The sequence below is a fragment of the Candoia aspera genome, chromosome 6 (genome assembly GCF_035149785.1).
Source record: "Candoia aspera isolate rCanAsp1 chromosome 6, rCanAsp1.hap2, whole genome shotgun sequence".
NCBI lineage: Eukaryota > Metazoa > Chordata > Lepidosauria > Squamata > Boidae > Candoia > Candoia aspera.
In genome coordinates this window covers 47,830,243-47,856,049 of record NC_086158.1, presented here as the reverse complement: position 1 = coordinate 47,856,049, position 25,807 = coordinate 47,830,243, and the positions used below count along the sequence as shown (strand labels likewise).

The window sequence follows — 25,807 nt, the reverse complement described above, 5'->3', positions numbered from 1 at the left end:
TTTTACTGGATCTTTAGCAGTCCAAATCAAGAAGTTTCAAGGGGACCCAATGATGTCAATACTATAGGTCTGATGTTGAAGAAGGACAATGACACAATAAACATTTATCTGAGAGCAGCTGAAGTCTACGGTAATAGCAATCGTCTGTTTCCTTCAGTTCTCTTCCTGTTTTCCTCTACATTTCTCACCAGGCCTAACCAATTAATAGCTAAGTAATTTATGATTTGGTTGCAACTAATAAATCCAAGATCTGTTATGTCATGGATCACCAGGGCCTCTAGACTATGTCCATGGATCTCCAAAATAAAATAGGACATTGGTTTTCTTCTTTAAAACATTCTTAAGAGGGAAAAATGGCCCAGAATTCATGAAACTACCAAATCTCACATTTTGTATTCTGATATGGGGTTTTTTGAGATCTACCATGGCAGCAGCGAAATATAAATTTACTCCAACACTTTTTTGCTCAGATGATGGTGTTTCAGCTACAATTTGTTTGGATTACTGCAATGTGCTCTACATGGGGCTGCCCTTAAGGATCACCCACAAGTTACAACTGGTCCAGAATGCAGTTGTGCATGTAGTGTTGGGCGACCCTAAGTTCACCCATTTTACACTCTTATTTGATTATTAAACTTTGCTTTGTTTATTTGCCTACCTAATAATTTACGATGGGCATGTGTTATTTCTTTAAAAATATATTTATTTATTATTTATATTTATTCCTAAATAAATTTATTCCAGCATGGCTTCAATATCGTTTCAACAGAAAACAGAACCCAAAAAAGAAAAGAAAAAAAGAAAAATCACGGATGAAGGAAGAGTATTCAACGAAAAATGGACAGATGAATACTTTTTTGTCGAGACAAATACTAAGGCACTATGCTTAATTTGTAGGGAAAATGTCAGTTTTCAAAGATTACAATTTGAAACGGCATTATACAGAAAAACATGCTGCCAAATTCGATGCATATCAAGGAATTTGTCATAAAGATAAATTAGCGGAACTGAAAAAAAGTCTGTCATCTCAATGTTTTTTTAAAAAAACACAACTCAAAAGGACTCTATTATAAAAGCTAGTTATTTGGTAGCAAACCTAATTGCAAAAAATTCAAAACCATTTACTGATTGTGAGTATATTAAGCAATGTATGGAAAGCATGGCAGATATAATTTGTCCTGATAAAAAAAATGATTTTTCTAAAATCAGTTTGTCTCACCAGACTATACCCAGGTGAATTGAAGAAATAGGTAAATCTATTGACAGAAGTTTGAAGAGTAAAGCTGCTAATTTCAAATTTTGTGCTTTGGCAATGGATGAAAGTACTGATGCTACAGATACAGCTCAACTTGCCATTTTTATTAGAGATATTGATAATGAATATAATGTCACTGAAGAAATTGCTTCTTTGGTGCCATTAAAAGACACAACTAAATCTCTTGATTTATATGAAGCAATAAAAATGACATTAAAGCGATTTTCTTTAACCATTGTCAACATTTCTGGTATATCTACTGATGGCACCCCCGCAATGGTTGGTAAAAGCGAGGGACTTACAAAATTGACAGAAGACAATGCAAGTGCCACCGGCAACTCAAGTTTAATGAAGTATCGCTGCATTCTAAATCAAGAAAATGTATGCGCGAAAGCTTTAAAAATGGATAATGTCATGCAAATTGTCATCAAAGCATGAATTTCATAAGGGCCAAGGGATTGAATCATCACCAATTCCAGGAGTTCCTTAAAAGTATGGATGCTGATTATGGGGACATCATGTCATGAGCACTGATGGTGAGCAGGAGGGGGCCCCTATCCAGGGGGGAAAACGGATGCGTAGTACTGAGGAGTAAAGCAACCATTCAAAGAGACACAGATCAGACCCGCCTTGACTTTTGGGGTTTATCTTCCTGGGTTTTTCCCACACTTCTTCAGTTTGTTAGGATTTTCTGTCTAATGTAGCAGTAATAAAACACTAGAGACCTATTCCTTGTCTCAGCGTGGTTCCTGACTGTTAGGACATCAATCCTAACAAACTCTACTACTCCCATTGAAAGAGGGAGGAAAGAAAAAAAAAAGGAAGAGACATTTGGGAAAATGTCTTCGGAAAACCAGGAAATTCGGCAAGCCATCCAACAACTGGCAGCAGCATTGCAACAACATCAACAACAAGTAGATCTCCAGATCAACACATTACAAGCAGCTATGCTACAGCAGTTACAACAACCAGCTCCGATTAACCCACAACCGGTGCCAGCAGCAGCAGCAGCAGCAGCAGCAACTCCGCCAGTAGTCTTGAGATCCCAGGGCAGTCTACCAGAGAAGTCTGGAGGAGAAGCAGGACAGTTGAGAACCTTTCTCATACAGTGCACAATGTTTTTCGACAGCAGACCAGCAGAGTTCCCAACAGACCGAACCAGAGTCACCTTCATTTTAAGTCTGCTAAAGGGCCCAGCAGCCAAATGGGCTATTCCCATGGTGGAGAACGACGACCCAGTTCTCAACAACTACCAGAATTTTCTGGCAGGGTTCCGAGCACACTTTGACGACCCGATCAGAGAGGTCACTGCCAGCCGGGAAATTCGGAAGCTCAAGCAAGGCAACAAGAGGGTGGAAATTTACATTGCTGATTTCAAGCTGTTAGCAGGAGATCTGGACTGGAATGAGAGTGCCTTGAAAGACCAATTCAAACAGGGGCTGGATGAAGAAATTAAAAATGAATTAGTGCACCAGGGAACACCAGCTACTTTAGAAGGTTTATATCAACTGTCTGTGGTCGTAGATGCCAGGCTAGAAGAGCTCAGACAAATGCAGCTGGGGAGAAACAGGGGCCTCAGAGCGCTTCCAGGATTTCCAGCTCTCTCCGCAGCATCTCTCTACTCAGGACCAGAGGAGCCGATGCAGATCAGGGCGAACAGGAGGCTTATTTCCGAGGCTGAGAGACAGAGAAGGAGAGAGAGAGCCCTCTGTTTCTACTGTGGAGTCCAGGGGCACATGGTGAGAGCTTACCCAGCAAGAAGCCAAGCAAATTCTGTAAGAGCCCCAGGGCAAGCAGCAGAACCAAGAGCCAACTCCACCTCGACTTCCAACCAGGGAAACTCCGTCAGTCTCCCTCCACAGAGCTCAGCAGGGAGACCATCCATCAATTAAGAAGGGCTCATTCCGAGGATTCCAGGCAATCCTTTTACTACTTACCAGTCATAATGCACGTAAACCCAGAGCACCAGGTCAAGCTAGAGGCCCTCATGGATTCCGGAGCTTCCACCAATTTTATTGATGTACAGACTGTACAAGACCTCAACATCCCAACCATAGAATTGCCACGTCCCATAGAAGTTGAGACTGTTGATGGCCAGCCCCTCAAGGCAGGGCCGATTAGAAGTTTCACAGAACCTTTGCAACTAACAACGGGAGACCACACTGAGTGGATCCAACTTTATGTTACTGCATCACTTAATGTGCCTATAGTCCTGGGCACACCTTGGCTGAAGATCCACAACCCATTGTTGAACTGGACTACGGGAGCAATCTCCTTCCCAGCTAAGGAATGCCAGCACCACAAGATTCAAGCCACTCTTCTCTCTCCAGCAACCAACGCAGTCACGGAAGCAGGGGGGGTCCAGTTGCCAGCCGAGTATGCAGATTTCGCAGACGTTTTCAGTGAACAACAACCACAGCACTACCCCCCCATAGGGACTGTGATTGCACCATTGAGTTGATACCAGGAGCCAAGATTCCAGCAAGGAAGCAATATCCCATGTCCCCCAAGGAACTAGTCACCTTAAAGGATTACTTGGATTCTAATCTCCAAAAGGGTTTCATCCAACCATCTACTTCCCCAGCGTCTGCTCCTACCTTCTTCATATCAAAGAAGCCTGACCCTAACCAGGAGGTACCCATGAGAGTGGTGCATGATTTCAGTTCCCTCAATAAAGTCACGGTCAAGGAAAATTACCCACTCCCCCTAATATCTGATCTGCTGGATCGCATACAGAAAGCACACATTTTACTAGGTTGGACCTCAGGAGTGTGTACAATCTGATCCAGATGAAAGAGGGGCATGAATTTCTGACTGCCTTTGATACCAGGCTTGGTAAATTTGAGTACCTTGTTTTGCCCTTTGGCTTGTCTAATGCAGGAGCCATATTTTCCTGATTTATGAATCAAATTTTCTCTGATTTACTAGTTAAGTATCTGGTCATTTATCTAGATGACATATTAATTTTCTCTGAGGATGCTACAACTCATGTAACCCATGTACGTAATGTCTTACAAAGACAGAGAGAACAAGCTGTTCGCCAAGCTAGAGAAGTGTGCCTTCGATTTAATTGAATTACATTTCCTGGGCTATAAAATATCAACAGAAGGCATATCCATGGATCCTTCTAAGATCCAGGCAATTCTCTTTTGGCAACCCCCCGAAATGTGAAAGAGGTACAAAAATTTCTAGGATTCTGCAATTTTTACAGGAGATTCATAAATAAATTTAGTGACAGGGCTAAACCTCTCACACAGCTTTTGAAGAAAGGATCAAAATTCATTTGGGGGGAGAGGGAGCAAGCAGCCTTCCAAGAATTTAAGCAGCTCTTTGCATCCCAGCCGCTTTTGAAGCATCCTGATCCCACAAAGCAATTCATAATGCATTCAGATGCTTCAGATTTTGCTATTGCTGCTGTTTTATTACAATATACCAACAAAACAGAGAATACATTGCTCCCTTGTGCATTTTTCTCCCACACGCTCTCACCAGCAGAGAGAAACTATGATGTTTTTAACAAGGAGTTGCTAGCAATTAAAGCAGCATTCCAAGAGTGGAGGCACTGGCTAGAAGGTGCAACCTTTCCTGTGAAAGTTTGCACCGATCACAAGAATTTACAGCTTCTACAAAACACCAGATCCCTCACCCCACACCAAATCAGATGGAGCCAGTTTTTCTCCCGTTTCAATTTTGTTATTTCTTATGTTCCTGGGGCGCAGAACCGTTTGGCAGATGCCCTGTCTCGATTCATTCAGGCAACCCCCGCTACTCACCAGGAGGTACAGGCTACTATATTACAACCTCACAACTTTCAGCAGTCTATGAGGGGGAACCAGACAGAGATTTTAGCAGCAGGCAGACAAGCAGAGGACCTATTTACAAGAGTCAGAGCTCAGCAGCAACAGGACCCGTATGCCAGGGCCAGGATGGATGACCTCCAGAGGGGCCCGCAAGACACTGCCTCCCCATTTGATGTGAAGGCAGGAATCCTCTGGCATAGCAGGTGATTATACATTCCCCCTTCATTCAGGGAAGAAGTACTGAGACTTTGCCATGACCATCAAATGGCAGGCCACGGAGGTGTTTTCAAAACTCTCCATAAAGCTCTGAGAGACTACTGGAGGCCTAAGATGACTGCAGACATAAAGGGTTACATTGCTTCTTGTCATACCTGTAGACGAGCCAAGCCTCTCCCAGGGAAGCCCAGAGGACTCTTGCAACCCCTACCCACCCCCAGTAGGCCTTGGGATACAATCTCCATGGATTTCATCACTGATTTACCCCTGGTCCAGGGGCTGACTTCCATACTAGTGGTGGTGGACCTTTTCACTAAAATGGCGCATTTTATTCCTTGCAAGGGCCTCCCATCTGCGCAAGCCACAGCACAGTTGTTTATGGACCATGTTTTTAGGTATAGAGACATGATAAATCACTTGGTGAGTGACAGAGGCCCTCAGTTCACTTCCAGGTTCTGGAGGGCCCTTTTCCAGTCATTAGGGGTCCAGATCCATCTATCATCATCGCATCATCCGGCTAGTAACGGGCAAGCTGAGAAAATTAACCAATGGTTACAGCAATATCTCAGGTGTTACACCACTTATCAGCAAGACAATTGGCCAGCCCTGCTCCCCATGGCAGAATATACTTATAACAACTCTGTGCAATCCTCTACCAAGATGTCTCCTTTCCAAGCACTCTACGGGGTTAACCCTCGGGTGTTGCCCACCTCCTCCCAGCAGGGAACTGTTCCAGCCGTGGCTGATTTTCTTAAAGAGCAACAAGCCGCACAGTTGTTAAAGGAGCAGCTGAACAGGGCAAAGAGTGCTTACAAGAGAGCTGCAGATGCTCACAGACAAGAGGGGCCAGCGATTGCGGTAGGAGACAAAGTGTGGCTTTCTACCAAGTTTTTGACCTCTACCAGGCCCTCCAAGAAGTTGGACTCTAAGTTTGTGGACCCTTTCACTGTGGTACAGCAGATAAATCCAGTGGCTTATCACTTAAAGCTGCCAGCATCCATGAAAATCCATCCAGTCTTTCACAGAGCCTTGCTAGCCAAAGACCCTCCCCCAAGTACCTTACGATCACAAATGCCCCCCCCCACCTCCAGTAATTGTGGAGGGGGAGGAGGAATACAAAGTCAAGGAAATTCTGGACTCTAGGAGGAGGGGAAGGGGCATCCAATATTTAATACACTGGAAAGGGTACCCTAAGGAAGAGCGCACGTGGGAAAATGCCAGAGATGTGCATGCACCAGCGCTGGTTCAACGATTCTATCAGCTTTTCCCTCAGAAACCCAAGCCTCGCACTCTAACAGAGATTCCTCACTTGACTGAGCAAGCAGAGGAATCCCAAGCAGAGGAGTTCGTAAGCTGGCAACCTCCACCCCCGCCAGAGGCTCTGAGGCCAGAGAGAGAGGAGGAGGGGGAGCCGCAGCCCTCCACCTCCGGCTTGCATTTCCGAAGGGGGAGGGGGGAAGAACCTTCTAATTATCTAGCTATTTTCCAGCAGCAGCCACCTGGGCCAGAAGTGTTATCAGACCTGGAGAGCAGCACTGATTCGTCCTTGGAGGAGTTTTCCTTTGAAGAATTTCCATCATTGCCCAGTTCCCATGGGAGCTTGGAGGGGGAGATGGACTCTCATGAGACTCTGGAGGGAGGAAGGAACTCTAGACGGGAGGGGGCTGAAATGGAATGTAAATCTGGAGGGGAGGGTGATGTCATGAACACTGATGGTGAGCAGGAGGGGGCCCCTATCCAAGGGGGGAAACGCATGCGTAGTAGTGAGGAGTTGAACAGCCATTCAAAGAGACACAGAACAGACCCGCCTTGACTTTTGGGGTTTATCTGTCTGGGTTTTTCCCACGCTTCTTCAGTTTGTTAGGATTTTCTGTCTAATGTAGCAGTAATAAAACACTAGAGACCTATTCCTTGTCTCAGCGTGGTTCCTGACTGTTAGGACACATCATTTACTTTTCTGAAGTACAGTGGCTAAGTCAGGGTAAAATGCTGAAAAGATTTTATGATTTGCTAAATGAAATCAAGTCGTTTATGGAATCAAAAAGAAAATTTGTGCCAGAATTTGAAGATGAAAAACAGCTCACAGATTTAGCATTTTTGGTGGATGTGACCGCTCATTTAAATTAGTTAAATATGTGTCTTCAAGGTGAAAACCAACTTATCACTGCAATGTTTCAAACCATAACAGCATTTGAAATGAAACTTAAAGTATGGCAAGCTCAAGTTATGGAAAATAATTTTATACATTTCAATATGTGGGCTAAACCCAGTCCTGTGAACAGCGAGAAATATGCAGCCTTGCTTTTCGGTTTGATACAGGAATTTAGAACAGGTTTCAAGATTTCCGGAAAAATCATCAATATTTTGGTATATTTTCGACTCCATTTCCACTTGACATAACTACATTATCTCCAAATTTTCAAATGGAATGCACAGAGTTGCAATCAGACATTCAACTCAAAAACAAATTTGATCATGTCTCTCTACCAGACTTTTATAAGACCTATTTTCCCAGAGAGAAATATCCCGCACTTCACAATCATGCCTTATTCATGACATCGCTTTTTGGCAGCATGTACATTTGTGAGCAACTATTTTCAAGGATGAAGCACACGAAGAGTAAAATTAGAATTAAAATTTCTGACGAGCACCTTGAGAACTCACTGAGAATTGCAACCACTTTCATCGAACCAGACATAGATGCATTAGTTTCACAAAAACAAAATCAAATATCCCACTAGTTTTATGTTGCCCTCTTTTTTAAAATTTTATAATAAAAATATAAAAAATAAATGAAGTTTTACTACTTATATACATTAACAATATTATATACTTTATGTGTGGCCCAAGACAATTCCTCTTCACTCAGTGTGGCCCAGGGAAGCCAAAAGGTTGGACACCCCTGGTATAAACAAAGCAGATTCTTCAGTTTTTAGTGGAAAAAAATTAATGAACAGAATAAATTCTCTTATTAAATTTTCAGTCGATTAAATTCTATCTTAAGTTTATCATGAACATTTCACTCACTGTAATTTACTTTGCTCTGGAGGCAATTTTGGAATCCATGTACAGTTTTTATAATGGGGCACCAAAATGCACTTGGTACCCAAGATCTTTGTGAAAATTTGCAATCAGCCATGAATAGATTTATCTGAAAGTCATTGGTCAATATGAATAGCTGACCACTTTATTTATGAATTTAAAATGTGGAATTTAAAAACAATTATCTTCTTTGAAAATATCTCTCAGTGCAGGTGACATTGCTGTGACCCTCCTGGACAGTTCTTGTTAAATACTCAAAGGTATCTATTGAACAAGTCATCTAGTTGGCATGATACAGAGGCAAGGAAAGCTGTGAATGGCTTTATGCAATTTTTTTTACTGAGTTCTGTAAACTGTGATTATTTTTTTTATTTAATTTTTATTCTGCTTTTATTATTTTTTATAAATAACTCAAGGCGGCGAACAATATTCCTTCCTCCTCCTATTTTCCCCACAACAGCAACCCTGTGAGGTGAGTTGGGCTGAGAGAGAGTGACTGGCCCAAGGTCACCCAGCCAGTTTTCATGCCTAAGGTGGGACTAGAACTCACGGACTCCTGGTTTCTAGCCCAGCACCTTAACCACTAGTCCAAATACTTTATACACTTTTCCTAAATGTTGTTTACAACACACACAATAAAACAGTATATGAAAACAAAAGCATACTGACTACAATTATCACATTTTCAATCAAAAGAATTATGGGGCAAGGAAAAATAATCTTGCAACCCTTTTGGAAAGAGGTGATGATAGTATGTTTCCTCATTTCTTCTGACAGGAGATTCCACAAAAGCCTTGCTCCAGGCATTTTCTGTTCAAACCTGATGCAACAAAATGTATTTCAATTGGCATGCAGGATCATAAGGAGAGAGAGAGTCCATGAACCTTAAGGATTACAGGATATGCAAAGTTTAGAAGTTAATTCTCCACCACAAAATTGAATCATCTGAGTAACCAATGCAACTGTCTAGGTAGCTATTAGAAGGTATGCTGCACCATTCTGCACCATTTAAAGCTTCAAAGTCATCTTCAAGGAAAGAATATTTAGTATGCACTGTAATTCTCAATTCTGAAAAGTAGTGGCATAGATCACTGTAGCAAGGACTGTGGCCTATAAAGAGATATAGAATGGGATGAGGAGGAGTAGGGAAAAGAAATCCTTTGTACTATATTAACTGACAAAACAGGAAGGCATTTTTCCAACTGATTCTCAAGAAACCATGGTGTTACACTTATCCATACACTCAAAGCTCTTTACGTGGTCAGAGAGATCCTATCAATCACAAGAAACTAATAACCTTCATCCAACAGCTCTACATCTATTCTCTACTAGGATAATACTGTAGATACAATGTATTATGTAAGAACCAGCTTTCACCTATTTCTAGTTCATACATGACAGCTGAGAGAGCTGTATTTCACCTAAATGTCCTCAAATACTAGGTGTCCTCTCCTATAATGTCAGATTGAATAACACTAGTTTACTATTCCTGGACATTGAATAACACTAGTTTATTATTCCTGGACATCTGGTGAAGCAAGATGTCATAATGATGACTATTTAAACCATGTATGAAAAGAAGAAGCATACAGACCATTATTTATTTTTCAAATTTTGCCACCACCCATCTCTCCCAAGAATGGCATCACTAAACAAGATTAATTTTTAAGCCCTTAATGAACGGGCCCAAGAAATAAGTGATTCAACTAGCAAATTACAAGAAATTCAGTACTTGTACTTGTCCTTCAAAGTAATTATATCCCATAAATGACATAACTACATTATCTGATCAACCAAAGGAAGACTATAAACAGCATGCAAACCTTTCATACTTCTCAGGCGTGGCTGACAGGATGAGTAAAATCTGGACAAGAAAAGTTACTTGGTCCAATGAACAAGATACAACAAATACTGACCTCTCATAAGAATAAACTTCAGATAAATTGCTGGAGGAAGTGGAGGAAAACTAAGATAGTCAGCCTTAGGTGAACCCTTATTATAGGGGCCAGAGTGCAAAATGGACCTGGGGAAAGCCAACATTCTGGTGTGAAGTAACAGAAATTTCTCCAGGATTTTAGAGAGGCAACAGATATTTTAAAAAATATCTGAATAATTTAAATAAGGACATTATATTTGTCAGTTTCAATTAGCCCTGAAAAAACTAGCAGCATAGCTGCTAAGCATATATTTATTATATCACATAAGTGCATATTTATTCTCTCATGATGCATTAGATGGAAGTAATTTCATAAAGGAAGAAAGTAGCTCCTTCAAAGAAAGATTCATGGTTGGAGAAACTTTTATATGCACAAATTAAAAACAAACAAAACAGAGATAACAAATATCTCATATGACCTGGTCTTCTACCCTCCATTATAAGAAAAAGTAGTATCTGAATACTACTCATAGCAGGATAAAGAGAAAAGGCAAAACAAGCTGCTGGATTTTTTGCATACACCTGCACACACCCTCACATGTACTGCAGCCTTTTATATAGGTTAAATTATGGTTTGCTTAAGGGTAACCTTACTTCTTACACTATGTGGTAGCAGGAAATAAAATTTATGTTATCATCTTTTTATGCCCTCAGAGTACTACAGTCATGTGAAAAAGTAAGCATACCACATGTAAAGTTTTTTTTAAACATATGTGGACATACCAATATTTTATCTTCATTCAAACAGTAAATAAAGATAAAGGTGATGTAATTGAACACCCCCCCAAATTGACTTTACAATCATTTCTTCAACAAAAAATAACAGATATACCATTTCCTTCTGTGAAAAAAAATAAGTACACTCTTGACTCTAATACATGGTTTGTCCCCTTTAGCAGAAACAACCTCAAATAGGCATTTCTTATAACTGTTTATCAGTCTCTGACACTGACTGAGAGGAATTTTCTTCCCACTCCTCCATACAGAATTTTTTCAGCTGATCAATATTTGAGGGGTTTCTTGCATGCACAGCCCATTTCAACAGCATCTCAATGAGATTTAGATCCAGGCTTTAATCTGGCCATTCCAGAACCCTCCTCTTTTTTTCCCCCAGCATTCCTTGGTGGATTTACTAGAATGTTTAGGATCGTTGTCATATGGCAAGGTCCACTTTCAGTTGAGCTTCAATTTTCTGACAGATGGTCTCACTTTATCCTCAAGCACCCTCTGGTACAATGAAGAATTCATAGTGCATTTTATAATGATGAGTTGCCCAGGCCCTGATGCAGCAAATCAGCCTTAAACCGTAACAATTCCACCACCATGCTTTCTAGCTGGTATCCGGTTCTTCTGGTTAAATGCTCTCTTTGGTTTTCATCAAACTTGTCTTCTGGTACTATAGTCAAATAACACTATCTTTGCCTCGTCTGTCCAGAGCACATTGTTCCAGAAGTCCTGGCCTTTGCCTAGGAGTTCATGAACAAACTTTAATCTTGCCCTGATGTTCTTTCTGGGCAGCAAATGTTTCCTCCTGGCACACCATGTAGATCTAATTTGTACAGCTTCTTTCTAATGGTAGACTCATGTACTCTGACATCAATAGTGGCAAGAGCTACCTGTATGTCACATGATGAAATTCTGGGATTCTTATGAGACTTCTTTCAGCATCTTGCATTCTGCTTTCGGGCTGAATTTGCTGGGACAGCCTGGCCTGGGCAAATTGGCAGTTCTTTGAAATTTTCTCCACTTGGAGAAGTGGAATGATTGATGTCCAATTTTTTGGCAATCTTTTTAAATCCCTTCCCAGATGCCAAGACATCTATAACCTTCTTTCTGAAGGCCTCAGACAGCTCTTTTGATCTAGGCATGGTGGTGCCACACACTTCAACAACAAAGACCAATCAAATAAATGTCTGAGGTTTAAATAATACCCAGATCCTCTCTAATAATGTTCTAATCATTTGCTCCTGATGCACTGATTCTAATTTTAGATATTTGAGGTAGTGATAAATGTAGGGTTTTACTTTTTCCACATGTGAAATTGGTATTTATGTTTATTTAAATTCCACAATTGACTACAAAATGTAAATGGTGCATGATATTTGTAATATTACATTACTTTTGTCTATCAGTGTTGTTGAAGTGAAGATCAAATATCTATTATGTTGAAATATGTTGACAAAGTCAAAAATTTCAATGGGATGTACTTACTTTTTTACACGACTATATACAAAAAGGCAATTTGTTTATCCTGATCAATAATGAAATGCAAATTCCAAATTTATATAGAGTTTATCCATTTCTCCACAGTGGAGATGCAAGAGAATTCAAGAAACCTTTATAAGAGAATGTCAAATTATACACGTACAGCTTTGCTGTGTTTACAAAACTTACAAAACATACAAAACTCCACATATCTTTTTCACTCAACTAAGGTTTCAGTTTTCTGTATGGCATGAGGTTGAAATTTTTTAGACCTAACTCTGTGTATGTGTATATGTGCCTGTGTGTGTGTGTGTGTGTTCAAGTCAGTCTTGACTCCTAGCAACTGCCTGGGCAATCCGTGCAATTTTCTTGGCAGCATTTCTGGAAGTGGTTTCCCTCTGCCTTCCTCCTAGAGCTGAGACAAAGTGACTGGCTCAAAGTCACCCAGTTGACTAAGGCATTAGAACTCACAGTCGCCTGGTTTCTGGCCTGGTACCTTTAATCACTACACCAAACTGGTTCTCAACCTCATTGTATGAATGCCTTACAGCTAACATGCATGTATGTGCATCTGCAAGCAAGCATGCGCGCATTCATATGCGTATGCATGTATATATAATCGAAGCGAATATTTGTAGCTCAGGGTTGAACTGTGGAGTCCTTGGTGCTCTCTGAGCCTTGTTGTTTTCTTGCAGACGTTTTGTTGCCAGACTATGCAACATCTTCAGTGCCACTAGTGCCAGTGAAGATGTTGCCTAGTCTGGCAATGAAACATCTGCAAGAAAACAACAAGGCTCAGAGAGCACCAAGGAGTCCGCATGTATATATATATACAGTGTATATGTATATGTACTATATATGTATGTGCATGTATATATGTGTATATGTATATTTGTATGTGTGTGTATGTATATATATATATATATGTGTGTGTGTGTATATATATATGTATGTATGTATGTATGTGTGTGTGTATATATATATATATATATATATATATATATGTGTGTGTGTGTGTGTGTGTGTGTATATATATATATATATCCACACACACACAAGTATTTAAACTAAGTGTAGCATATCAACTACCTCAATACATCTCTATCTGAAGAAGGAAGAAAAGGCACCAAAAAGAGGAAAAGAACAAGAAGCCCAAGTGAATGAAATCTAAAGATTTGTTTCTTTATCTTCACATGGGCTCTCCCTCATTCCATTTCCTTTTTTTCTTCTTCCATTGGGAAAAAAAGAAAAGAAAAAACCTGCAATCTTTGTCCTTCTGCCCACTGCTATTACCTGGGGGTGGGGGTGGGGAACCTTTCCAAACAAGCCAAAACCACATGTGCTCAGACACAATGACTCAAAAGGCAGGATAGGTAGCAGACCAGCCCACTTTGTACTGCTAACAAGGGGAAACTAATTACAGGAAGAGGTTAAAGAGGGGCAGATAAAAGGATACAAAATTTCAACATCTGTTGCTAGAAAGGGATAAGAAGTAGGGAAACGCAAAGGTGTTGGTTTGGTGTCAGAGATGGCATGAAGCCAGTTTCAAAGCATTAAGGAGACTGAGAACTGAAAAGGAAAAATTACAGGGTTCCTTTTTTAAGAAAGAAAAAAGCACACAACTACTTTAAAAAAAAGCATTTACAGCAATGGGAAAGAGAACAAATGTTCATTTAAATTTACCGAATTTTGTTAATGTATTTAAATATGACTGCTGTACAGTATTTCAAATCTGGAAAAGGAAAGCTGCTTTGGAGTGTGCATGGGTGTAAGCATAGCACATTCACTGTTCCTTGAACCAAACACATCTTTTCCCAAGATCATGCTACAGCTGTAAGGGCAGCTGTGCAATCCTAGGAAAAGACGCAGCTGCTTTCAGAAGTTGCCAACAGGTGCTCAGTGATCACCCACACATGCTCTGAAGCACATTTCTCTTTTGGATCTAAGCACTGCACAGCCCTATGATGTTAAGCTTTGACATCAGAGTACACATTAGAGTATGAAGAAAAGCCTCCTTGATCAGATGAACATTTCACCTGGCTTAGCATTCACTAGCAACCAGTTCTACTACCACAGATGTTTAAAGAAGAAAAAAGCATATACTGTATATTCAAATGTATATACCTATGCAGTACACACAGATTCATAGCTCATTTGATCACTTCCAGCTTCTATTTAAAGAATATCTTGCAGAAGGATATATTTTCATCATTTTTATTTTTCATGAATGGGTATTTGAGTTTTGGGCTTCCTATTATTGGCTTCCATGAAACAAGATCCAAGAATCAATTGAGTAGTGTACTGTTGCTCTTCTAAATAGCACTAGAATTAGTGACCAACCACAGTTTATTGAACAGATTTTTCTTTTATAGTTAATTCTATTAAGTGAGCATATTCAGGCCACTTCTGAGATTTCGCTTTAACAACATTCTAAGTTTAAACTTTTTAGTATGATTTGCCTCAGAAGGCATTTTGTGTACCTGATACTTACTTTTCCTCTTTTCTATTATGTTTGTTTCTATTTTTTTTTTAAAAAAAATTGTGATCAAAACTGTTATAATCCTGTGACCATACAATAAAAGGATTGTATCAGGCCTGCTGTAGTATTGAGTGTTGCAAAGAAATGGATTGACTGAACTAGACAAATTTTATGTAAGTAGCACATGCAGTACTATCTAAATATACCCATCTTCCTATGATGACATCTGTTTTGTATTTTTATTCAAAAGATAAAACGGACTCAAAAACAGCATAATAAAAAAAATCTTCAATGGATTAACTAGCAAAGCTGAAACATGGAACTGAACAAGTCTGGTGTGCTACTATTACAACAGTTCTCCAAAGATGGTAGAGTGAAAAAGGACTTAACAGAAACAGCATCTGTTTCTCATTCCCATGAGGGTGGGAGCCATTCAACCTCCCTTAAGATTCTCTGGTGTTTGGAGTCCAAACAGCCCAGCATAGCTTTTCACACATCCAAAGTGTTAGAAACACAGGGTCAAAGAAAAGCAAAGGTCATCTCACCACCAATCAAGTCACAAAGAGCAGCTATACATTTGCTGTAATTTGATCACATGTTCCAGCTTCCTGAACCAATGGATCGGAAGAAGAGTGTACCCAACACTATTCTGGGAAAGTAGCACCTAAAGAACTACCACTGCTCAATGGAAAGATAGGCAGCAAAAGAATTTAGGAAATCCAGAATCGTTAAGGTAGCAGAATCGGGCCAATGCATAGCTAAAAGATAAAAGATTAGCTCAGGTAACCTGGAATGTTCCTGCTTCTTTGATTTCTACTAAGGCTCTGGAGATAGATCACCTGATCATCTTATCCAACGGGGCTTACTGTGGCCCTACAAAAAAATGAGATTTGAATGCTGAACAAAATAACCTAAGCAATTGAAAATGCTTTTGGAGAAGGAACTTATTTTTCTGGTACTGTCTAGGCAGTTGAGGAGATATAAGGGATTATAGATTTCTCTTGTGGAGAAATGTGCACACAGTATTTTACCATCACACTTTTACAAAGAATTACTTGTGCATGCTTTACCAATGATTCAGCAAAATGCAAAGCCAATTTAAGAGGCATGAGGTATCAGACAGACAGATGGCAGCGGTTTGGAAGTTGGTATGAGGTGGCTGTGTTATTGGATTTGTGGACCTGCACATTGAAGCCAGTAGGAGGAAGTAGGAGTGGGTGGCAGATGCTGAATGAGATGCAGGAGGGGAGAGGGGGGTTGGACTATGATGTGGGGGGAAGGAAATGGGGGTCTGAGATATTGATGGGCAGTGAAAGATGGCAGGGGAGCTAAGTAGGTCATTCCAGGAAAATTCCAATTGTCCCAAAACTGATAATTTGCCACCTTGGTCTTAGGCTGCTGCTGGTAAGCACCATGTCTGTGTGGAATAAGACTACATACATCCATGATCTAGTAGTGGATGAATGCACAGACTGTCATGTATTATAGAGATTTAGTTAAGCAATGATGGAGTTGTGTCCCTCTTAGGGATTTGACCTCCTGAGTTTGTTTCTGTAGTAGCCACAAGGGATGGTTGTGATCATTAGGCAGACTCTAGCCGTGATCAGTAGCACTGCCTTTTAATGGTTGTGAGTGCCTGTATGTGAACTTGGGCTGCAGGGGTAAGGATGGGTTGGTGTACCAGCAGGGCCACTGCCCAGCAGCAGCATTTCACGAGCTCCTGGATCTCATCTCAGGGTTGATGTTCAAATCTCTGAGACTATTAGTATTAGAGGACTAAAACTTATATACTTTGGGGAAGGGATTTGAGATACTTTGGACTTCAGGGCCCCAAGGACAACTACAAGCTTGTTCTGAGTCAGTCTGGCCCCAAATCATGTTGCTGGGTATATGCTTGATATGGTTGATATAGCCTGAACATGGAGGTTGTAATGTCTCATTTTTGCTATGGTCAGAGCACTTTCTGGTCAGGCTGAGGATAGTAAGGATGATGAACCAATGTCAGGTGCTCCTGACACCTAATGGATTCTGAGGAATTTCTGAGGAGACCTGGGGGTTTTCTGGTGGGCCACTCCATGTCGCTTTGGTCAATTTCTGAAAGAAGGAAAGGACAACAGTTTTTTCTCTGACCCAACTAGTCAGCTTCGCCATTTCTGCAAGTTCAGTTAATTTTATACTCCAGTCTATAACCTGATCCTTTAAATTGTTCAATAATGTACCCATTGCTACTGTAAACTGAGTCTGTCCACCTTGCTTCTGGTTTTCCTCTTTTCTCTTTCCTTCCATCTTTCCCAATATTACAGACTTCTACAGAGAACTAAGTGTCCAAAATATGATAATCTGAGGCTGGTCATTTGTGTCTTGAATGAGAACTCTGGATTGATTTATTTTATGATCCATTTATTTGTTTTGTGATTGATTTGTTAACACTGGACAACTGTTAATACTGAGTTTTATGGATTAATGAATTTTATACATCTTTTATAAGAAGAATATTAATGGATGTTATTGTTATTAATGGTGTAGACTCAGTGCAGGACACTGCACTGAGTCTTATGAGAGAGCAGCATAGTAATGGGAAAAATACATATATACATATATATCTGGCATGCAGCAAGAACAATCTAAGGAGAAATAAGTAAGACATCATGAGTGTTACAGAAATAAGAGAAGAATAAACAGAAAATCTGATAGTGTATTGACAAACCATTCTTTTTGGATAACAAGAATGAAAATGAGGTGACACTATCACTCAGGAGCAGGACTGCTCTAAAGAAATATTTAACATTCTAAATCAGGCCACAAATAATGCATTATGGTCTGAATGTCCCCAAGTGGGACTATTCCTAAACATTTGAGATTGAAAAGTCAATTTCCATGAAGTCTTGTTTTATTTATTGTATAATATTGAAAGAGAAAGACACAATCACAATTACAATTACCTGATACCAGTGCCTATTTTTAGAGTAGGAAGCAAAATGCACTGAATGTTGTATGCTTTGAACGCTTGAAGCTATTCACAACAACAGAGATGGAGATAGTTTTCTCTATAACGTGAGACCAATGGTGGTCTCAAAAGAAAACACCCACAAATAAAATAATCCCTGTTTAGAAAAAAGTAATGTAGTAACAAATAAAAAAAAAGAAAAACACAAAAAGGAATGGTATAGAGAGCTAGAGACCACCTATTTAATCCTTTTTCTCTGTAACTGCCCAGTATTTGCCAACAACCATTCCTCATGTGAGGGTGCCCCACCAACTATAGATTATATCTAAATTATGCAATGTCCTCTCCTCCCCATTCGTGAGGCCCAAGAGGGGCTGCCCAGTGGCACACTACATTCCACTACAACAAGTGAAAAGGGAGGAATCTCTAATTCTGCACCCAGTGTAAGAAGAATCTCATTGGCTAGAGAGTCCCAGGCTGTAGCTTTGCCTGTCAGTCAGGCTTTTGCCTTATTGAAAGATCAAACTCCATCCTGCCTGTTCATTACCTTAATCCTATTTTCTACATAGCTTTATTATCTGTGGAAGCTTCCTTGGGAAAGGCAGAAATGGTGACATAGCCACTCCCCATTTGCTCCTAGGAGTTGTTGTTTCTATGTGTAATAGCCCAGAAAAAGTTCATGGGCAAGAAGACTGGACATATGAAGTAAGCTGAACATCATCTTCTCTAAGTCTAAATGCAGTACTTAGACTAAGCCTTCTTAATGCAGAGGAACCATGTTATTACTCTGTAGCACAACATTATAACCAACTAATTTTATAAATACACCGTTCTACAAAAAGGTTTCTGAATACATAATAGTTCTTCAGTGAATTGTTACACTCAGCATCTCTCTCAGGGAATGAGAAATCTTAAAGCCTGTCATGTATTTCTTATATTTAAATGGCAAAAAAACCCATAATAACTTACCAAATATGACAGCAATAGCCAGATTTAGGGGCATAAACCATCTCTTGATATATGTAGATTCCATAATGCCAATTGAGAAAAAGTTGGGTTATTGGCTACTGAAATTACTAACAGTTTAATAATTTGACAGGAAAGAAAGAAAAGGAAGACAAGCCAACTGTTGGATACTACAGCAGAATAGACAAAAGAAGACATACACACACACACTGCCAATGACTATGGAAATGAGACACAAGGGATGGAAAAGTCAGTCAATACCATTAGTTGGAGAATTCTGAGCAAAAAGATGCTATTTCAATCACTTCTTGCATATTAGCAGAGTACTGAACTAAGTAAGTTGTTAGTATAATTTACAGCAACACAAATTGCTTTTTTCAGAAAAATCAAAGCAAGAAAATTTAAAATTGAACATGTTTACAGAGGTGCACACTAACAGAGATTGGAGAGAGATTGGAGAGAAAAAAAATCAAACCTCTTCAAAACTACAGAATCTGAATACAAGAAAACATTATTTATATTTTCTCACAGGGAAACTATTATCAATCAATTGTGCCAATATATCAGCTAGGAAATCATTTCTCACCTGGGAGATTCCCTTCTGATGGCATCACTGGGCAGCATGCTTATTTCAATTCATCTCAGCTGGTCTCATCTTTTATTCTGCACAAGGGGCAATAGGGATGTGTGTATGAGGACTAAGGGTGAGTACGTGTTAAGAGAAATTGGTCCAATTAACTTTCTTGCCTCTTCTTTAGAGGCCTAAATGGCCCTTGAAGCATTTCTCACTAGCTGGAACACTATCCTGATAGCATGTGCCTGACTACAGTTGTCCATACAATGATAAAATTAAACTATTGTAATGCAGAAAGGGACTACCTTTGAATAAGACTGAAAAACTATAGGTAGTACCACCAGTACAACAAAATGCACAAATGTTTTAATTCGCTTGGAATAGGCATACAGTGCATCATCATATCACATTAAACAGCTACCTTGTCTTCTGATCTGTTTCCCCACAGTATTCAAAGTACTATTTTCAACCAAAAGCCCAACACTGCTTGAGATCAAAGTACTGCTAAAGACCAGTCTGGACATTAAGATCAGTGCCTAAAGACCTGCTCCAAGTCCTCCAAACATCTCAAATATTTTGGGTGGTAATTAGAGACAGGGCCTTTTTATCTATGGCTCCCAGCTGTGGAACTCCCTTCTCACAAATGTTTACCTTAATCCATAATTCTTTCATTGATAAAAGTCTGTTGATCCACCTAAGATTTCAACTTTTAATTTGCTTTAATTGAGATTATATTGGAATGTGATGACATTAGATATCTATATAAGGTTATAGAACCAAAGAGGTATTTAGCAGCAGCAACAAAAATAGATCCAGAAGTAGTTTGATTTCACTCTGGCATGAAACAAAATATCAAGTAAGGTTAAAAGTCCTTCCTTGTCATCAGAACAAACAGGAAATCAGTTTAAGTTACCAAAACACATATGGAATAATCAAACAATGGAAGAATATCCCTAATTCAAGTTTTAGAACAAAATTCAATGATAAATAATTATTCAAAGTCATTTAGAAGAACTAAATGATTTCATTAGTTCCTATTCGCACCAAAAGCATAGGAGATTCTTACCTCCCTAAGTCCCAAATTCTCAAAGGTGAATTATGTCCACAGCATGCTGTTCCAGTCACAAATGAACTGTCAAAGAAGAAAAACAAGTAATATTAGATTTGTATCACTATTAAATGTCTGTGCTATAAGTAAATGAATATGCAGAAGACTTTTGTGAAATGCAATCCATAGAGCTTCCATGTCCTTACAATCCAACAGACAAAAGAATAGTACAAATCTCAAGCAGTTCATGTCAAATCATTGAAGTAGGACAACCATCTCCAATTTGCATAATCCTCCATGCTAGCTGAGTTTATTGGATTAAAGTCCAATGTCACTGGAGGGCACCAGATTGGGGAGACCTGGAGTAGGGAGTATGCGAAATTGCTCTTTTAATACCAGTTCTGGTACACAGAACAGTAAAGTTATAAAAGAGTAATATAGGCAAAACCATAACTGCCATAATGATCATATGACATCCATTCCCTAAAACAGGGAAGCATTTGTCAACAAACCATTTCAAGATTATTCAATGGGCAGCCAAACACATAGTTGAATCATCCTCATATCTGTAATATTGCCAGTACTCATTCATATTGCTTAGTTAGGAAGAGTTACATAGGAATACAGCTGAGGCTTGGACTGAAAATATCAAATGCAAGGTTGCACTTTATTTAAATTCTCTAAATTTAATCTATTAGTACAACTGGTCTTTTTCTTTTCCAGTTATAAAAATTATTTAACAATAATATAGCGTATGCAGATAGACAAATATAGAGATATATATTCATTTCTGTCTTTTAAGAAGAGCATTAACTGTGCTTCTATTATTATTATGTCTTATTAGAATCCTTGTATTTGATTTAAAACAAAGTTATTTTCAAAAAAGGTATTATTTATGAATGAACAGATAATTACTGAGATTGTGCAATTTTTACTCAATATAACATTAGTAAAGGTTTCAAGCAGAGTATATTGTAATTTTTATTATATAAAAAAGAAGTATAAATTGTTGAATTTAATGCCAAAATCTCCACTATATTGTTTATAAACATTAAAAAAGAAGGAAAAAAAACACCCCTAAAATAATGTACAGTAGGTAAATATTTAATTTCTGACTTCTCCCTTCTTTATACACCAACCAAATTGCAGTACCTGTTGGCATAAGCTTAGAAACCATACTCTATGTTTGTGGCTTACCTTGCTATATAATATGTAATATATCTGGAAGCCATTCTTGCTTAAATTTAGTTAAAGTTCTGTGATATATACATACACACCCATCCACAGAAACTGTTAGTTTCGCTATTGCTGCCTTTTCTCCACAGTTAAGCTCCCAGTCTGATATTGTTGGTACTACATCTTTTTTCCAGCATTGTGTAAAGTTTATCTTTGCATCTGTAGGCATGTATCTTAATAAATTATGGTATGTTTTATTGATGTGTTCTGGAATTATGCCTAATTTAAAAAAAAATGGTTCCATTTCAAATTTGATCCCAAAAATTATTTGAATAATGCTATGAATATCTTTCCAATACTTTTGGGGGTTTTTAACATGCCCACCACACATGGTAGAACATTCCTTCTCTTTCATGACACTTCCAACATATATTGCTGTATGATATGTCTCTTAGCTATTATTGACAGAGTTGTACACCAACTGGTACATTTTATACCAGTTCTCTCTCAAACCATTGCTTGGAGGGAATTTCATAGATTTTTTCTTTACAATTGATCTTTACAAACAGTACCAGCCCTTCTCTCTAAAATAAAGAAGTGACTACTTTATATAGCAGCATATAGATCAGAACTGGCCATCCATTTTACTGGCTTCATAATGTATACACAGGAAAGAAGTCCAAAACTATACTCAAAACTCTTTATGAAAGAAGTGTGGCTCCCTCTATCTACGAGATAAATTCAAAGTAGTCATAAAACATTTACTGTCAGTCTAGAAATTCTGCTAAAACATAAGCAGTTCATACATTAAGCCAGCCATTCCTAACCAGCTGTTTTTAGATATACTAGATTATAATTCCCATATTCTTGGAAAGCAAGCTAACTGAGCATATTTCTAGAATTTATGTGTCCTCTAACACATCTGGAGGATATAAACATATTAACCTTTTGGGTTTTGTTTTTTGTTTTGTTAAGTTAAGGCTACAACCCAAAGAATTATTATAGGAGTTCAAGAGGAATCTTTTAAACTTCATGTTGTCTGTGTTGAGAATGTGAAGAATCAGACTGCTTTTTATGCATCAGCTAGCAGCATATTCTTTTCACCAAAAGATCCAAACACAAGAATTCATTCCACACCTCATGGGCTATCCAAGATAAGTCTTCAGAACATCTGCAAGCTCTTAAATATAGGGCGGCACATCAATTGATCCCCCAAGTCAGCAAGCAGTCTTGTACTCAATGAAGCCCAGAACTAAAAAAAAAACGATTGCTGAATTTTGTCTCTTTTTGTCTCTTTAGCATAAGCCATTAATAAATGGAAAAGCCAATTACCGTGGTTAGAAACATAATAGCAGCTTGGAAATCACTGAAGTGGGCAATTCAGTTTTTAAGATTTCTGTCTTGCTTTCTCTCTCTCTCTCCCATGCTCAACACAGACACACAGGTCTTTCAGAAGAAGGTATGCAACATCCTTCCAGAGGCTGCACAGGTCTAAATTAGCATCAAGGTATGTCAATAGGACTGAAGAGAGGGGTGGAAACCATCAGCACTAATCCTTGCTACTCTGCTTGTATAGCCTGTTGTGATTGGGATTAGAAATTTCTTGGTAGGTTGGCTTCCAAATTGCACCACTTCCCACAAACTACACAGAATCTAACCTACAAATTCATCACCTTCCAGAAGAATCTGAAAGTTCTCGTAATTCAAATATTTCTAATATCGAGGGCAAGGATAAAGTCCCACGTTGCATTTCACTTCTACAACCATAACTTTTGCTGTTATTGTTCTGAAGCACAAAGAAGTTATTTTTTAAATGTCTGAATTGCAATTACTAGGAATAAAAAGTCATTTGCTCCTCTATCATTACATACTTTGTTTTGTTATAAAGAAGTAGAAAATATCCTGGAGTAAAGAATTTTCAGAATAATAGAGCAATAGAATTACATGCTCGGGACATATTTAGATCCACATATTCGTTTTACAATTGCTGCATCCTAGTTTTCTCCAAATAAATTTGTTACAAATACTCCAGACAGTTTTCCTCATGCAAAGAGGAAAATCACAATCACTTCACCTATTCCTTCCTAAAGCATTAACAATGCAGATTTCAATATCAAGTCAGCTTTTTCCCCCTGTTCATCTCTTGCAAACTGATTTTGGGAAAATATAGGTATCTCAAATATTGTCATATTTTGCTCAGTCCTGAATTGAGTTGACTTAATTTAATCTTCTACATTAGAAATGTTCCTTGATCTCCGTCTATTATTTTTTGAGGTCATTATGAAGGAATACCAGGCAAAGTGGCGTTTCAGGATCCGAAAAGCAGACCCCGTGATAGCGGGAAAATGCTAGGAAGAAGTTTATGAAGGAACACCCTATCCTATTCAAATTTTTTCCAGGTACAATAGTAACCTTCTACATTAGAAACGTCCCTCAATCTCCATCTATTATTTCATTAGACAAAGTTTCCCTCAACCAACCAGGCAATTTGGTTGGGGAAAAGTAATTCCTACCTCCTACAGAAAGTAGACAGAAGATTCTGGGAGGACTTCTAACACTTACATTTTGTTCAGCAACTCTTCCCACTCCACAGCTTCCCCTTAGGAATGGGTAGGGGAATATGCAGAAGGGAATTGTTTATCTCCCCCTAAGAACAAGCAGCAAGCAGGGAGGAACATCAATCAATGTTGCATCTTCTTCATTTATCTCCCCTTTTTCAAAGCTTCTCCCACAGCTTTGGGCATAGGGTGCTGCATCCCTCTATCGGTACTGTAGTAATCTGACCACTTGCTTTCTTCCCCAAACCAGGATCCCTCCACCTCAGACTCCAAAGAATCAGTAGATTCAACCCAGTCAGGACACTTGGGCTTGTGCAACTATTGCAAGTAGACGTGTTGTAATTGGTTGGGAACATGAACAACATCAGCAGATTCCTACGATCTTTCTACGTTTGAATAGCCTTTTCAATTAATTACATATTTCACTCTGCCTCTCTTGCACCAGGAATCCAAAATATAATCCCCACCTCAAATTCTTCTTTTCCCATCATTGAGCCAGGTGTTGTGGCAGAGGTGCACATGGGGCAAGAACCTTTAGGACCCCAAAAGGAACACTTTAACATTAGGTTACTTTCATTGTAGCTGGAACTGCAGATGAAAAATGACAAATTTTATTAGTACTGTTATGGGGAACAGTCCAATAACCTTGTCATCTAGCTTTTTAGGTGGTCATCTAGAGGAAATGTATCTGGTAGAAAGCCATACAAAGTTTCCAAAAGCAATGTGGTAGCACTTCTTTATAGTTTTATATTTATATGATGAATCTGTTTTTATGGTATTTTAATCTTTTATTATTTTAATCTGATGGTAAACTGCCCAGATTTCCTTTGGCGTGATGGGCAGTGAAGGAATATGAGGAATGAATGAATGAATGAATAAATGAATGAATAAATGTTGGTTAGCAGTTCATTTGTAGGAAGCCTTGGCAAGATCTAGTTATTCTGTGCTGTTTGGAGTTCCTACAGAAAACCTGAGGCCTTCTGAACAGGGGAGGGTGGGAAGGCATTAGGCAACAGGTGTGGATGGTAATTATATGAGATCTGAGACAGTGACATATGAGTGGAAGAATGAAATGAGGTATTATTATAGGTAAACTCAGCCATAGGCAAAAGACTGGGCCAGCTGCCTTGCTTACATAGCAACAATGGTACTTCTCCAAAGTGGCATTTGTCCTCAGTTTTCCAACTGGATTTGGGTGATCGGCAAAAGAAAAATGGAATTTAAAGGCTAAAAAGGGCTTTCCAAAAAACACTGTGAATTGAGTGGCTCTGTTAAAAATCAGATTATTGAACAGTACTAGGTAACATGGAAAATAAACTAGCCATCTCAGAAGTGAAGCTGAGGCCTCAATAGGGGAAGTATTCAGGCCTTCATGATAGAGAAACTTACATGTCACAAGTTAGGAACATAGATATGAAAGGTGAAATGAGAAAAGAATTGTGGCCACCTCACTTGGCATTGTCTAGACTTGTACAAAGTTTGTAGATTTTCCCATTTTTTTGTGGTCAGTTCAGACTTTGATGGGATGTGATCATAAAGTGACAATACAAATAGGCAAATCCCAGAAAATTTTGCAAGTTGAGACTCCAAGAGGGGGTTCCATGA

The 25,807-nt window shown here is 39.0% G+C and overlaps 1 protein-coding gene across 1 annotated transcript in view; it reads right to left on the bottom strand.

Annotated features, from left to right (window-relative positions):
* Positions 1-25,807, bottom strand: part of FBXW4 (F-box and WD repeat domain containing 4) — a 108,315-nt gene that overhangs the window by 13,701 nt on the left and 68,807 nt on the right. The window contains exon 6 of the mRNA XM_063307067.1: positions 20,487-20,552. Coding sequence (XP_063163137.1) covers positions 20,487-20,552 — 66 coding nt within the window. The remainder of the gene's footprint in view (positions 1-20,486; positions 20,553-25,807) is intronic.